General features: G+C 55.5%; 5 protein-coding genes and 2 non-coding genes across 7 annotated transcripts, besides 3 other annotated features; 4 read left to right on the top strand and 3 right to left on the bottom strand.

Moving 5' to 3' along the window:
* Window positions 1-304: 304 nt before the first annotated feature.
* On the bottom strand, window positions 305-1,126 carry CYME_CMO165C (TATA-box binding protein-associated factor 9; the record flags this gene model as incomplete). Its single annotated transcript, XM_005537508.1, has 1 exon — window positions 305-1,126. One exon carries the CDS (start codon window positions 1,124-1,126, stop codon window positions 305-307), a length of 822 nt encoding a protein of 273 aa, XP_005537565.1.
* A 369-nt stretch (window positions 1,127-1,495) lies between these two features.
* CYME_CMO166T lies at window positions 1,496-3,843 on the top strand. Its single transcript, XR_002461498.1, has one exon. It is a non-coding gene; the product is annotated as a hypothetical transcript (transcript).
* On the bottom strand, window positions 2,458-3,474 carry CYME_CMO167C (hypothetical protein, conserved; the record flags this gene model as incomplete). Its single annotated transcript, XM_005537509.1, has 1 exon — window positions 2,458-3,474. One exon carries the CDS (start codon window positions 3,472-3,474, stop codon window positions 2,458-2,460), a length of 1,017 nt encoding a protein of 338 aa, XP_005537566.1.
* A 1,666-nt stretch (window positions 3,844-5,509) lies between the features above and the next one.
* CYME_CMO168C (hypothetical protein) lies at window positions 5,510-6,532 on the top strand (the record flags this gene model as incomplete). The annotated part of the gene is made up of 1 exon (XM_005537510.1): window positions 5,510-6,532. One exon carries the CDS (start codon window positions 5,510-5,512, stop codon window positions 6,530-6,532), a length of 1,023 nt encoding a protein of 340 aa, XP_005537567.1.
* A 233-nt stretch (window positions 6,533-6,765) lies between these two features.
* Window positions 6,766-7,776, bottom strand: CYME_CMO169C (similar to proliferation related acidic leucine rich protein PAL31; the record flags this gene model as incomplete). Its single annotated transcript, XM_005537511.1, has 1 exon — window positions 6,766-7,776. The coding sequence occupies one exon, from the start codon at window positions 7,774-7,776 to the stop codon at window positions 6,766-6,768; it is 1,011 nt and encodes a 336-aa protein (XP_005537568.1).
* Window positions 6,947-7,273: a sequence feature (possible transcribed region).
* Window positions 7,777-8,251: 475 nt separating the features above from the next.
* CYME_CMO367T lies at window positions 8,252-10,015 on the top strand. The gene has a single exon (XR_002461517.1). It is a non-coding gene; the product is annotated as a hypothetical transcript (transcript).
* Window positions 10,016-10,019: 4 nt separating this feature from the next.
* Window positions 10,020-11,592: a sequence feature (possible transcribed region).
* Window positions 11,593-11,976: 384 nt separating this feature from the next.
* Window positions 11,977-14,334, top strand: CYME_CMO170C (hypothetical protein; the record flags this gene model as incomplete). Its single annotated transcript, XM_005537512.1, has 1 exon — window positions 11,977-14,334. The coding sequence occupies one exon, from the start codon at window positions 11,977-11,979 to the stop codon at window positions 14,332-14,334; it is 2,358 nt and encodes a 785-aa protein (XP_005537569.1).
* Window positions 14,243-14,488: part of a sequence feature (possible transcribed region) that runs on past the window's edge.

Here is a 14,488-nt window from a genome sequence, read left to right on the forward strand (position 1 = left end):
GCGCTCCAGAAAGATCCCATCCCCGGTTTCCTGATCCAGCGTAACGCTTACCTCGACCAGCGTACCCTCATCGTCTCTAGGTGATTTCTCGGGACCTTTCGCTGCGTGGCTATCGTGGATTGGAAGCCGCCGTCTCTGTCGGGGCATCCGCAACCACCAGGCACCTGTCGTCCATGCGCATTCCAGGTCATCGCTCGCCGAGACTTTGCTCGCAACGAGTCGTTCGCTGCTTCGTTGTGAGTCATCTTCGAGGGATTTGCCTCTGGCTCTGCGTCAAGCACTTGACGCCCTCTCTGGGGCTGCCTCATCGACGACGCGATCGACGGGATGCTGGTTCCGCTCTGGCGGCATCTGCAGCGGCTGTGGGCGCACTGCTCGGTTCCCCGGTGCGCTCTGGATCCGCCTCCGGCGAATTCGTCACCATGGCTTCCTCATGCTCTGACGATTCATCAACAGAAGGCGATGCTCTCGCAAATGCCTCCTCCGCTAGAGGTTCCGATTCAATCATCCGCGTTTGCGGACTGTCGCCCAAGTTACCAGCGGTATCGCTGTGCGCATGCGTCACGATGGCGACTCGCTGGTTGACTGCGTCGGACACTGCGAGCACGGTTGAGTAGCCGCCTCCGTCTGTGGCTACTGGCAATGCTCGTTTATTGAGTTCCCGTTTCCTCTTCTGAGCCGTCACCCGGAAAACCGGAGCGGTGAGTTGGAGTTCCTCGGGCGGGAGCTCCACTGTATCGCGATCGCCTCTGAATACAGGCAGGGGAACCGCATTCAGTTCACGAGCGTGAAGCATCTGCACTTCTCGCGGTGGAGGCTGCACGAACTCTCGTTGTAGCTTGAGTTCAATAGCTAGCTTCACGTCGTTCACGTCGATCTCAGCCATGTCACCAGCTGCAGCAGCTGCGCTAACTCCAGAACCAGTGCGACTAACTTTGCCCTGGCCACGATGAGCGTGTTCTGACAAGTCCCGCGCGTCTGTCAAGACCTCTGCAACATAGCGATAGAGAAGCTCCAGTAGTTGGTGGATGACGCGATCATCATACTCTTCGATGCCCATCGATGACAGGATGCTCGCGAGTATGCGCGCGTCCAGCGGCGCTCCAGCGACCTCCACTTTACTCATGTTGCTGCGTGTGCAAAAACTATTTCCTTAAGTGAGGTCCAAAGCGACACAAGAGTCCAGCTGAAAGTTCGAATCGGTCAGCCTCGGTGCACCGACGCCTCAGCGAAGCGAGCGTTGGTTGTGGGCAGCGGCCACGTCCGAGCGAAACCACAAGTTTGTGTTCGTTCGGGAGCTACTAGTCACCTTCGAGGCAAGCCAACCTGCCCACGGAATGAATCGACTCCTGAACCCGTACACGCTCTGAATAAACGTCACTGGTGACCGATGCGAGTGTCTCAGCGCAGCACGCGAACAGGTATAGAAATGCGAGGATGTGTGCTGGGCGTGTTGGTGCGTGCGCCAGACGCTGCGTCGGCATGAGCACGTTCCAAAGCGAGTTGTCTGCATGGACTCAGCCTTGCGCGCTTTGGAAGGTTCCTGTATGGGAACAAGGGTACTATGTGGTGTCGGTCACTGTAGGAACTGAGTAGAACAGGTTCGGTTTGGGAACTGCTTGGGTTTTCGAGCAGTCGAAGACGACTGAGCTAGCTCTCGTGGGTTGTTTGAACAAACGCTGCGTTCTTGGATAATAGTGCAGTACGTTGCTTTGGATTGACTGATAAATTTTCATCGCACTGGGTCACCGACAGAGTTACGTGCTACAAAACTGCAGGCAAAGCGCTGTGTCCGTGCACGACAGAGCACTCGGTTGCTGCGGAGACAGCATCCGGCAGCGTGGTGCCTCCACAGCGAGCCGGATCGTTTCTTTCTCGTGCGTATTTCCCGAGGACATAGAGGATGAGCGCCATTGCTGGGCACTAGATTATAAGGTATCGAGGCATTTTGAGCCAGACGAGGCTTAGGGCGCACGACTAGACTCAGCCTTTATCTCGTTAGTTACCAGTACGCGTTTGGGCGCATCCACGGGTTCCGTCCGAGTCATTGGACCGCTCGAGATATGGTATGCGGTATCTGGCCTGTTCGCTATGTCGACGCGGAGCCATGTGCCGCTAGACCTGATGCCAAACCAGTGTTTGTTTCGTTTGTTGAAAATGCAAGGAGCGAAGCCTGGTCAGGTTCGGTAAGCCGGCGGTGTCTCTGCTGGAGCCCATTTGAAACCTCGCTCAGTGATGCAATGATCGTATTGAGGGTCATATCTAGTTTTACATGGATATGGGGGAAACAACATGGGGTCATGCATCCGCCCGAACAGGCGGTATGAAAATGATAAGCAGGAGCGCAGACCAAGAGCCGCGTACAACTTGGTAAGCGGTAGTATGTACATTAGACGGCAGCCCCGGGGCAGCCAATGTGGTGATTGCTGCTGGCCCGAAATCGCGCTTGCCGAGTTGTCAGTTTAATCTGTGAATCAGCATCGCGCGGTACTCATCGTATCGCAGTTCCGCCTTGGTGCTTCGGTATGTGGTCAGGAAGACGCATTCCGACCACCAGGAGTCGGTTTCCGTCGCCGGAACGTCACCTAAGTAACCAGATTTTCTGATAAGAGAACAAATGGTCTCGTATTTGCTCCATTTCAGTTCTAGCGGAACCTCGGGTAGATACGTTGCGCTGTACCGCGAGGTCCGTGGCCTTGTGAACCTTCTCCACGCAAATCGCCGCTGCTGAGACTGCGGTTCCACTTCAACAATCAATCCATGGACGCCAGGTTCCCAGTCCCAAACCGAGTCGCGCTCCGTAAAGTCGCTCAGAAGACTAACAACGCATAGCAGCCGGGGAAGTTCCTCGATACGGATCGGGGCGAAGCGACGATCATGCAAGGCCGCGGTGACTGCGTATGAACGCAATGCATCGTGGAGGCCGGTCGGTGTCAGTGTACCGATGCAACCGCGAAGTTGCCACACCGAGTCGGTGGTCGTCCGCAGATGCCCTCTGTCCGCGAGTATCTTCCATGTGATGAAGAGTCCGTAAGCGTCGCTGTCTGGTGGCAGCGCTTCACGGAACGGGTCGTCATCGGTTGATAGACGACCTCGAGCGCGCAGTTCCCGTTCTAGCACCGAGAACGCGTATGCACACATGACAGACGTCGCGACCACACCAGTAACCCCACCGGGGTGCTGCGCAGCCCCGCCGGCACCGCTGACCGTTGCGTTCGAAGCGTCCACCTGGGCGGTTACCGAATTGTTGAGCGGCAATCCCGGTGATTCTCTGGCTTTCGTTGCATCACTCAAGTTCCGTGCCGTTGGTTCGGTGGTAACGCTGCTCTCGTCCGACGTTGCCGCTGGGCTCCGTGTCAAGCGCTCGCCTGCACTTGCGGCCGGCTCAGTTGCTGCTGAGGAAGCTTTGTCACCAAAGTCAGTGTCTGAACGCTCTGACTGAACAGCGTCTCTTCGAATTAACTTATTCCACATAGGCAAGCAAACGTTTTCAGGTGAACGTGCGTGCGCACGTCCATGGACGCACGCATCCGCTTCCTAGACACGCACGCGTGCACGCACGCATGTCAAGTCTTTCAACTCAATTCTGTTTCACCCCTGCTGCAGCGTATAGCAGGTGATCGATATTACGATGCAAAGTACCGTTTGAATCGTTGGCGAATTGAATGTAGGATACATATTCTTTACTGAACATTGGGAAGAGCACTGCACTCCTCTTTCGGGTCAGTAGGACCATAGGAGAGGTACGGTTGGGGAACACTGACAGGAACCCATGTATGCTGCCTTTACCAAGACCCGATATTCTAAAAGTCTGCTTATGGTCAATGGTAGAAAAGGACCCGTTGATCACTTTAGGAGAAGCAAAAGCGACGACAATGGTCGCCACGAGCGTCTCTGTTTCTCAATACGTTGTCTGTTTGGCCCTGAAACCCTGAGCGTTCCGTCACCAAAAAGTCCGATTTCGATCACGGACATCGCGCACCGAAATCGCAATGGCGGCGTTCCTGGAACGTCACAATCGGTACGAAGCACATGGACGTAGGTTTGTTTCTTAAGTCGATAAGACTCGCTTCGGAAAAACGGTCGGTGCTCATATGGGTATTCGCCGAGCAGGGCGCCCGTTTTATGAACGATCGAACTCGAAGAGAACGACGACATCGGCGTATGTTCTAGCTGAAGTGGGTTTATTCGGCAGCCTCAGTTCCGCTCGTAGAGAAGGCTCATGTAACAGCACCACCGACTTTGCCGAATCATTGAAATCTTTTCCCTGATTTCTGGTGACGTCCTTCTAGTAGATAACGTGGCATTTACCTGTTCCCGTTGCGTTCGAGCTTTTGCCGATTCTGCCGAGGCGTAGAGCTGCTTCTCATTCCTTCGTATGCTCTGTGGTTGAATCTCATGGATGGAATGTTTTCCGTCGTGAAACGGAATGATCGATCGATCGTTCGAATTGATGAAGCCTTCAGCACAGTGACACACCGGGGCACATTTCGTATGCCTTCGGGAAACCGTTTTCCTTCAGGCAAGGTCCTCTCCCGATGGCATAAAGGAGGGGATTCAGTTTCAGAAATAAAAAACCCCAAAGAAAAGTTATGCACATCGAATTCGAGTACTCTGGAGGGTCGTCACCCCCGGGTCCGACAAAACCAGAGCGAAAAGTTCTCTTCTAGCCTACCATCGAGCGAAGAAGAACAAATGACGAAGGAGACGAGGGAGAGTGGGACCTTGGCCAGAAAAAATGTGTATCTGACAGGACGGTGACGAGACGTAGTGTCACAGAGGGCACGAGTTCGAGGACTACTTGCATTCGTGAGTTCAACCAGAGGACACGAACGCAGGGACTCTGTGAACCAAGACTTGAACGCCGCCATGAATATCCGGAGACCTGCGGCGCTGAAGACAAGACCCGAAGCGCTGATGCCATTCAACTCTGTGGGGCACCCTCTCACACTCGAATATTGCACGGAGATGCTGAAGCCGATGGCGGGCGGCCGGTCGGAAACGGCTTGGAGGCGTCTGTCTGGAGGTATATACGGATAACCTCGATGGTTATAGAGCTGCTCAGTTTCACTGATAGGTACGTTGACACGCACACCTCTGAACACGCCGCGGTTGCCCAGCGCCCCGTTGTATGCGAAGCACAGCATTCTGAGTTATCGGACCCAGCACGTCCTTTTCTGTTTCTGTCTATTTTTTCCTTGCAGCTATTCAACGAACACAATGTATTTAATGAATGGGAGGAACGTCACGAAAAGACTTGACACGCTCACCGCTAGCGAGCGAGGAATGGTTATATGTGTTCAAGCCAATCACTGCACCGTCCTGAGGTTGACGAACGGACCCTCTCATGGCTCGTATCCTGAACGCTGTCGTCCCAAAATCCAAGTTTCCAGACTCTTTCTACAAGAATGTCTCCTGGTCACTCAATTCTCGTCACATATAGTCTATTAGGAAAACGATTAAAGAAGGCACCAGACGAGCAGTTTCCATTCCGTGCATACGAACGGTGATGATGGGAAACGGATGCGAGGGAGAAGCGCGCCTCTATACAAGACGGTCGCGCGTCCAGCTCCACACAATCGATTTCGTACTGACACGCGAATCCTCATTCCAGGACAGAAAGGTATTCGTCTCACTCGATAGGATTCCGTTCGCGAACAACGGCGGACCTGTGTACGGGTACTCAAACCGGGGCCGAACCGCTGTTTACAATGAAGAAACTAAAACGAGCATGACGACGGCATCAGTCCTAGTGGAGGAGCTGTCGTGTGGTCTCGTATTTATCGCAGATGGCTCGGGATCGTTCTCCACCTTATACTTCGTCGAAGCAGTCTTCGCGGATCCTCCTTCCCATATTCTTGCGTCGTGCTCTCAGACAAGGGCGCTTTCTATCACATATCTGGGTCAAGGGCATCGGCGGAATGTGTGGTGCTTCAAGCTTTATTCTGAAGAGCAGCTGCGCTGTAAATGCAGAACGCTTCGGTACTTGGGCAACGCAAAACTGGGCCTGTCGAGAACGGGTGCAGCATGTTCCCGCTGCAAACTCGACTCGTCGATGTTGTTATTGTGGGTTCTGCCCTGCACCCGAAACTCACGAGCGGCGTCGCAGCTAGGCCCTCATCTCTGGACCCATGCATCGTTGCTCTTGACACGTGCGGGAAACCTTGCAGATGCTGAGCATTTTGGGCTCGATCTCCAGAATGAGCTGAGAAAGCAGTCGGCGCTCAAATCCAATCTGTTCCGTTGCCGTATCGCCAGTCGCACGGCTCCCGGGACGCAACCCGTCTCTGCATCGCTTCCAGGCTCGCTTGACGCACTCTGGGCCAGCTACTGGGCTAATGCTCCAAACACCCGGTGCATGACCCGCAGACAAGATATTGCACAGCGAGCGTGGACGCGTCATTCTGGCGGCCCGCAGGTGACCTTGGATCTGGAAGCGCCTTTCTCCATCTCACGATGGATCATGCCTGATGTAAATGAGAACATTTACGATGTTGGCGCCTGGGTTCACCATCGAAATCACAATCTCTAGGAATTCTCTGACGACATGCGCGCAGAGGTGTCCGCAAAACGGAAACAGCTGTTGGAATGGATCTGAGCGTGATCTCATCCGTGCCCGCACAAGGAGATGCGATCCGCTTCTACCAAATCAAGGTTTGATACATGGCGGACAAGTGCCTTACTGATCTCAGCCCGAAAGACCGTTCCGAACGCGGTTTCCGTTCCTTGGTTCATGCGGCAAGCAAGGGTTCGACGTCGTATCGGTTAAGTCCGACGATGACGTTTGGACACTGGAACTTCGTCCTCGTCTTCGTCCTCGTCAACGGCATCCTCGTCGTCGTCGTCGTCGTCGGCTTCCTCTTCCTCTTCGTCTTCATCAAAGTCTCCGCCCCCGTCCTCATCGTCATCGAACTCATTATCCTCATCATCCTCTTCTTCACTAAACTCATCGTCCTCGTCTTCTTCGTCGTAGACATAGTCGCCCCCGTCATCATCTTCATCGTCCTCGTCATCAACGTCGCCGGCGAGGTAGTGCCCGCCCGAAGGGCCTGACGCCTCATCTTCCGAATCCGCCCCATTATTGTCATCTTCCTCCTCTTCGTCCTCGTCATAGTCACCCTCTTCGTCCTCTTCTCCATCCTCCGCGTCACCACGGTCGTCTTCCTCGTCTTCCTCGTCCAGATCCGCCGGCCTTGTTTTACCATACGCCTGTCGAAGCACTGCGTCCTCCTGTTGAATCTCTTCCTCGTCCTCTTCGTATTCCTCATCGTTCTCGTCTTCCTCTGCCCCCTCACCTTCAGCCTCTTCGTCGTCCTCAACGTCCTCGCCATTTTCATCCTTACCATCTAGCACCATAAGTCCGCGAATCTCGCGGAACATAAACGCGCGATAGTCTTTCAGGTTGCTCACCGGGCATCCGTAGCAGTCGACGACCCTAAGGTGCAAACAACCGCGCAACGGCTTCAGCGAATCGAGCGTGCGAATAGCGTTTCCAGAAAGATTCAATACCTCCAAGCGAGGAGCGTGTGTAGGCAAAAGCTCCAGCCCGGCACCAGTTAGGCGGTTGTCGCTGAGCTCCAGCCTCCGCAGCGCCGGAAGCATCGGAAACCCCGGGGTCAACGAAGTCAATCCGCATCCGTTCATGGACAGAACCTCCAGCGAATCGAAGTTCTCGAGCCCACTTGGATGCGATTGTTTGCAACGGTTGTCCAGCACTAACTCCTTGACCTGTCGAGGGAGTTGCTCCCCGATGGCCTTCTTGATTGCCGCCTCCATCTCCAAAAGGTGGCGTCTTTCGACGATCTAGCTTCTTCCTGTCTCCGAAAATGATTCAAATCGATGATCCTCTGTGTAGCGTAACGCGGTCAGACTGCTATCCCGTTCCTTACGACGGCCAGCAGAGACTAGTCGGAGACTCTGCTGCTCGCCTCAGCTCGCTACAGATGAAGAGCGTCCTCTGCAGGCTGAATGCGCGTGTGCGCGGGCAGCGCACGCACCCGCGTCCACGTCGCCGAGCGATTCGCCACGGCACGCCGCCCAGCGCAGGCGACGCAGTCCAGCGGCGCGACGGAGGTTCGCGCGCGTGTGCGCTGCCCACATGCGCATCCACGTGACTGTCCCCGCCGCCGCTGCTGTTGTGCCGCGCGGAGATTCCACAGACAGCGATCGCCTTCGGGCGCGCATGCGCTTCAGGTGGCCGATCGCGTGACACCGAGGTGTCCGCTATGGTGTTTCACTTCAATTGTGTTCCAATCGCCGCTGCGTGCTATGGAATGCTTTTTCGTGGTTTATGGCGGATGCGTTCAAAGTGAGTTTCTTTGAAGAAATGAAAAATTCACGGGGAAGTGCGTGGACATGGAAATCGGGGGTTCTGGCGGGCCGTCATCACTGAGTTCTACGAAAACGATAAGAATCCTCTTCTCGCCGACCATCGAACGAAGAAGCGCAAGTGACGACGAAGAAGAGGCGAGGTAGGCAAGAAAAGGTGTTTGCCCGACGGGACGATGACGAGTGTGTCGTGGTACGGGGCCACGAGTTCGATGAATCCTTACATTGGAGTGTGTGTGTGTGTGTGCAGTCAACGGCAATGCACGAAAGGAGTTCGTGAACCGAGCCCTCAATATCATGCGCTGCGCTGTCAAGACTCCGCACTTTTTTATATCGTCAGGACTGATCTGGCACTTTTCCATCTCGAGCGTCTGAAGTGTACACCCCAGCTCGTGGTCTATGCAGGACGTCCGGAACTCGTCTATCGGGAATGTGACAAAACGCCTTGCGCACTCCTTGTAAGCGCGTGTCGGTGAGGCTGGAGTGCACCCTGTTTTCGACGCCCAGCGCCCTGCTCCCTATGCTGCTACGAGGCTTTGACGCTTGTCCTCCTTGAGGGTGCTCAGCGCATGAAAAAAGTTCCCAAATGCACGCCATTCCGCACAGTACAAGTTCATATGCGGACGATGGCATGGACATTGGCTTTTGAACGCTCTCTCCGCCGCTGCTTCCATTGCCGCTCTCTTAGCCCCGAGTGAACATGTGCCGGTCTCTCTTGTCCTTGCAGTTCCCGAGTCAGCAGTCGAGGGATGTCGGTGGCAGCGTTCAAGTTCCGATTTCGCCACTTCCCGCCCGTGGTAACGCGTCCCGCGCGTAGGGCCAAGTTGCGGTCCGCACGTCGTTCCCCACGTTCATCTTCTGTGCACATACAGCTTCGGTGTGTCTTTCGCTGCGCTGACACCGGACTGTGATCAGACGTTCGCATATTCGTCTGCCGCATCTCTCACGCGACCGAGCGCCGCCCTGTGGCATGCGAAGGCTTGCTTCAGCGCTCGATGCATGTCCGGGACTGGCGTAGAAGGCGCTCGTCGAATCCATTCTTTGTCTGCATACCCGATGCCGTGACGAACGATGACGGGCTGGTTCCGGGCGATTCCCTTTGCGAGTGCGCTGTATGGTGCAAAAGCAAGCATACGCAGTCCCGTTTGAGAAGGGATTCGTGGAATGCGATATTGGCCTTGGTGAGGCAGGCACCGGAATGATAACACTCATAGGAGAACCAGTCGAGTGATTTCGATCCGTCCACGCTGTTCTACAGCGAAGCGGCGATCCAGTCTGCACCAGAGGCGATCGCTGCGACGACTATAGTCAAGGACTTCATTCCATGCAACCAGAAGAGGCGAGTGCATCTGGGCGCGAATCCCCGTGTAACGTACGATGCAGCTGTCGAATTCCCTGTCTCGCGGATGACCACAGGGACACAAGGATTTGTCTTTCGAAAGGATTCGATCATTTGATACGAGAAGCACGATGAGGCTTGGGCGTGAGCGTGTGAACACGTCGTCAAGGAGCGACGTCGGGCTCCGTGCCGCGCCAGTCCAGTGGCGAGCATTGCTGTGCCCACGGGTTGCCTTGAAACAGAAAGATCGAAAACATGAAGCATGCATGATTTGCGCATGCTATACACAAGGAACGCGATAGCGGTAGAGGCTTGTGCCTACAAATTGGTTCATAAAATCGGCTATTTTACAAACCTTTGTTTGGCGGCGTCGAGAAGCATCTCGATCCCGGTGACGTATCGAGTTACAGGGGCAACGCGTCGAAAGTGGCACGCAGTAACGCCGACCGGGAATCCGGAAACTGCGCATGAATTTCCAAGCCCTGATTGTTGCACTTTGAGTGTCTAGACCATATATCTAGGACAATGCCGGGAAAAAAAATCGAAAGGCAGGGCCAGCGCGTGCAGTGCAGTATCCCGTATTCATCCAACGGTGGCACAGCGCTGCGGGAATCGGGCACCATTGAGGCGGGGCGTGTGTTGCGATGAATTCTATAATCAAAAGAACGTTCTGTTCTGAGCACGGGACCGAACGCTCGATGGATATCATCACCCTGGAAAGCGTCCATTATGCCTCGCCTTACGTTCAGGTACCAGCCGCCACTAGGCATACTTTTCCTCAGAGATACTAGTCGTCATATGTGTTCAACACTGTTCCGAATCTTCCGAAAATGCCGGGCAAATTGCGCTGGCTGTGGAGCGCGCTTCGAATGTAGTGCACCAGTGCCGAGAGCGCTTCGACGGCTCGTGCCATCGCGTCTCTGGTACGCCAGGCGAAGACGAGCCAACGTTGTTGCTGGTGTAAAACTTCTGAAAGGTGCCATGGATTTGGCATTCGCAGGCAGGAGTTGCACAGGCGACACCGACAGCGTACTATCAAAAAAATAGGCGCATGGCATGTCGTAGCATAGGGAGCCTTCGTCTCATGAGTGTGTACTGGAAACACGAGTGGCTGCCGCACAGAAGCTGCGGATCGCGCCGAGAAGCAGCTGGGCATGCGCACAACCCGAGTAATGGGGCACACGCGAGCGTCTCGACGCGACTCCAGTGCTCCAGAATGCCTGGAAGCGTGTGCCGCGGCCTAGGCTGCCAGGCAAGCCTCGTTCGAGCGGCACCGTCCGGCGCGAGTCGAGTGCGACCTCCCCTCCCACGAGTCAGGCATCCGGGTGCCGGACGCAAATGATCCTCAGTCGGTATAGCGCGTGCGCATATTGTAGCGACGTGCTCCGATATGGCCGCAACACGTAGGCCACTGGCGCAACTTTTTCGCAGCCCGACATACTCTAAACTGCCCAGAGGCTTCTCACTGCGCTTCATGCCGCAAAGCGTTTCCAGTCAGTACTTAGGGCGGTGTCGAGCGCCCTGCTCGACGCAGCGTTCTCGCGCGCCGCATCAAGTCGTTCTGCAATTCATCATCATTGTTCCGCCTCCGTGACTCGATTCAGTCGCATGCCCTCTAGACTTGCCATCCCGAGTCGCTGCCCGCGCATTGCGTCCACGAAAGCTCGTCTGTGTAGACAACAAGCGAATCGTTCCAGTCACAACGCTCGTCCCCGTGGACGCGATACAGGATACCCGCGTCGCCACACGCAGCGGTTACTCGAAGCGTCCCGCTCCTGCCGCTGATACGAGTGCTGCGGCCTCAGCGTCGATATGCCTGCGCAGCGCATGTTTCCGGCCTGCTTTTTTTTCATTGACAAAACGTTTACTTAGGCCAGCGTTCTCCGATTACGCGCATTTTTCTTTTCTTACTTTTTTCTGTGAGTGTTTTTTTCCCCGCCCTGCTGCGGAGGCGCGGCGCCCGCGCGATCGATGAACGCATCCCCGCGGATCGTTGCAAAAGCGCGACACGTCACAGCGCCGCATGCGTGCGTGCGTGCCGGCGGCGGCGGCGGCGGGAACAGCACTGTGGCATGCGTGCGTGCCGCGAACGCTCATTCAACAGTAGGCTCTCAGCGCAGCGTTCTGTTTTTGGGCGAATACAGGGAGCACCGGCAGTGTTCATCGAGAAGGAGTGTACTACGCGCCTGTGCGAGCGGTGACCGGGCGAAGGACCATTCGGTAGGTATCACTTGGTACTCGTTCGAGAACGCCAGAGTTTTCTGCAGAAGCTTTTCGGATTTCGGTAAGAGGAGCCAGCGCGCCGAGGAATGCTTGGTGATAGCACACGTCCCGTGTTCCTCTCGCCGGGCTTTTGGTGGATAGCCACAGCGCTCCTTTCAACGTATGCCGTTGTCGACGCGCACCTTGGTCACCTCACCAGTGTTTTCGAACGCGTTGCCGTGGCAGTGCCTTTGGGCTGGGCGGTGTCCTCGTGGCTCGCGTATTTGTTTGCGTCGCTGCGCTACCAAACGCTTGATGTACGATCCGTTCGAGCTGCTTGGCTAGTGCAAGCTGCAATCGGCTTGTTTCATGTGTGGCTGGTTCAGCGACGGAGAAAGGCGGGTCATGAACCAGCTGGCACCGTGAGGGACTCGCCGGCCCGCAGTGCGAAGGTAGCACCGCACAGGCCTGGGATGGGCGTCACAGCATTGACGGCTTTGATTGTCTGGCCCATGGTCTCGAGTCGTTTCCTGCGGAACGAACCAGATGGTAGCGTGAGCTCAGGTGGCGCAACCTGGGCCGATTTGCCGTTCCACATGAATATAGCGGCATCGTTCCTCTATGGAACGAACCGGGAATTCGACTATCGTCGCACAGAGGCAGCATTTTATGCAGGTTCGCGCCTTGTTTATCCGCTACTTCCAGACTTTCATGCAGCGTGTCTGCGGGTATCGGGCATGAGCTGGCGCATGAGTTTTCTGCTACCGGCACTGTTTCTGGCTGTATCAGCATCGGCGCTGCTGTATGCGGTGAACTGGCGTTTAACCGGCAGTCGCGCCGCTGCCGTGCTCTCCGTTCTCCTCGTCATGTGTGCAGGTGGTACCGGGTCCTTTGAGCACTGGATCGAGCGAGGCTGGAGTCACGCGACGCGCGTAGCCTGGGATGTGGATCCGGTCCAAGCTGACCGTGAGGGCGGCAGACAAGAGATCCTGTGGTTTGCCTACTTTGGGCATGTGTTCTTGCCACAGCGACCGGCCACGTATGCAATTCCCCTGATCCTCATTGTTATCCTGCTGCTTGTTCTTGCCATGACCGAAGGTGTTCCGCTTCAACAGAGCGCTATTGTGTTGAGGCTGGCGGCCTTTGTCGCCGGTATCTTGCCCTTATTCCAGGCGCACGCATTTGTTGGTGCAGTGATTCTCTGCTCTGTGCTCTTCATTATGGATTTCGACCGATGGTACACACATATGGATCTTCTCTGGCGAGGGTGGCTCACAGCCGCTTTCATCGGTTTGGCGTTGTCGGCGCCCCAGCTTCCGGTATACATCGGGAGGGTGGCATCGTCGAGGGAGCAAAGAGGCTTTCTTCGCTTCTCTTGGACGGCAATGTCATCCTTCAACAGAGGGTTTTGGAGAACCTGGTTCCGCGCCCTGACTCTACACGTTCCAGTCTATACACTTGTGTTTGGCATTGTGTCCGTGGTGCTGTTGGCACAGGCGCTTGCAGATCTGGAGAGACTTTTCGGAGTACGCGGATACTTTCCGATCGTGGAACGCATCCAAAACCGCGTTGTGCACTTGCTGCGGGGCCTTGCTCCGGCTTTTAGCGGGCCTTCACATTACTGGCGTTTGAAGTTCTTCCCCGCATTCGCTGCAGTTTTCGTTTTCTGTAATCTTTTCCTCATTCAGCCATGGGTCAAGGATAACGTCAAGCTCGTGTATATTTGGCTCTTTCAGGCTGCAGGTGTCGTTGGGTATCTGCTGGTGCGTTTATGGCGGCGCGGTGGGCCTCTGGGCAAGCTCCTGACCCCGCTGATCCTGTTTTTCATGCTCTTTAGCGGCTTTCTGGGGATGCGCCGAGAATGGGGTGGCGTTACGGCTGAGCTCTTCACACCCGCCGATCAAGAGCTAGGTGAATGGATCAAAATGAACACGCATTGGCGATCGGTGTTTCTGACTGGCGAAGAGCACGTCAATCCCGCTTGTGCCCTCGGCGGAAGATCGCTGTATCTTGGCTACCTGGGCTGGGTGTGGTCCCATGGTCTGCCGAATATTCACGAGCGAGTGCAGCTTCGGGACAAAGTGCTTCGAGGTGATGATCGGAATGGGACAGAGCTCTTGAATCTGCTCCGATTCCGGCGAGTGAGTCATATTTTGCTGGAGCCAAGAATACCGGATCCAGGCTTTGAGAGCATTTTTAACCCGTCCGACGTATGGCTCGGGTACGAGAACCAAGGATGGCGTCTGTACTTCATCAAGGATGTCGTTCTCGGTGATCGGCCCATCGAGTCTATCTCGAGAGAGCAGCTCTTCTTCTCGACTGGAGTCTCGCTCGTTGCACTCTGGATGGCCGCTATCTGCTTGTGGTATTTGCCGTGCGTGTTTACGCGGCAGAAGACCGAAGAAGACGGGAACTACGTGCTGCCGCATGGCACGATCGGCGGTCGACGCATGAAAGCGCTGTAGCCAATGGCTTCATGAAGAGGGGTTAACGCTCGAGGCTCGACGATATCTTGCTTCTGTCCGCTACATTGCGAAGCGATTCTTTGGCCGACGCGAGTTGTGCGTACGTATCCGGAATTCGGTGTTGCAGCATCTCAGCGGAGAGGCCATGAATGCT

This window comes from Cyanidioschyzon merolae, chromosome 15, assembly GCF_000091205.1.
Source record: "Cyanidioschyzon merolae strain 10D DNA, chromosome 15, complete genome".
Taxonomy (NCBI): Eukaryota; Rhodophyta; class Bangiophyceae; order Cyanidiales; family Cyanidiaceae; genus Cyanidioschyzon; species Cyanidioschyzon merolae.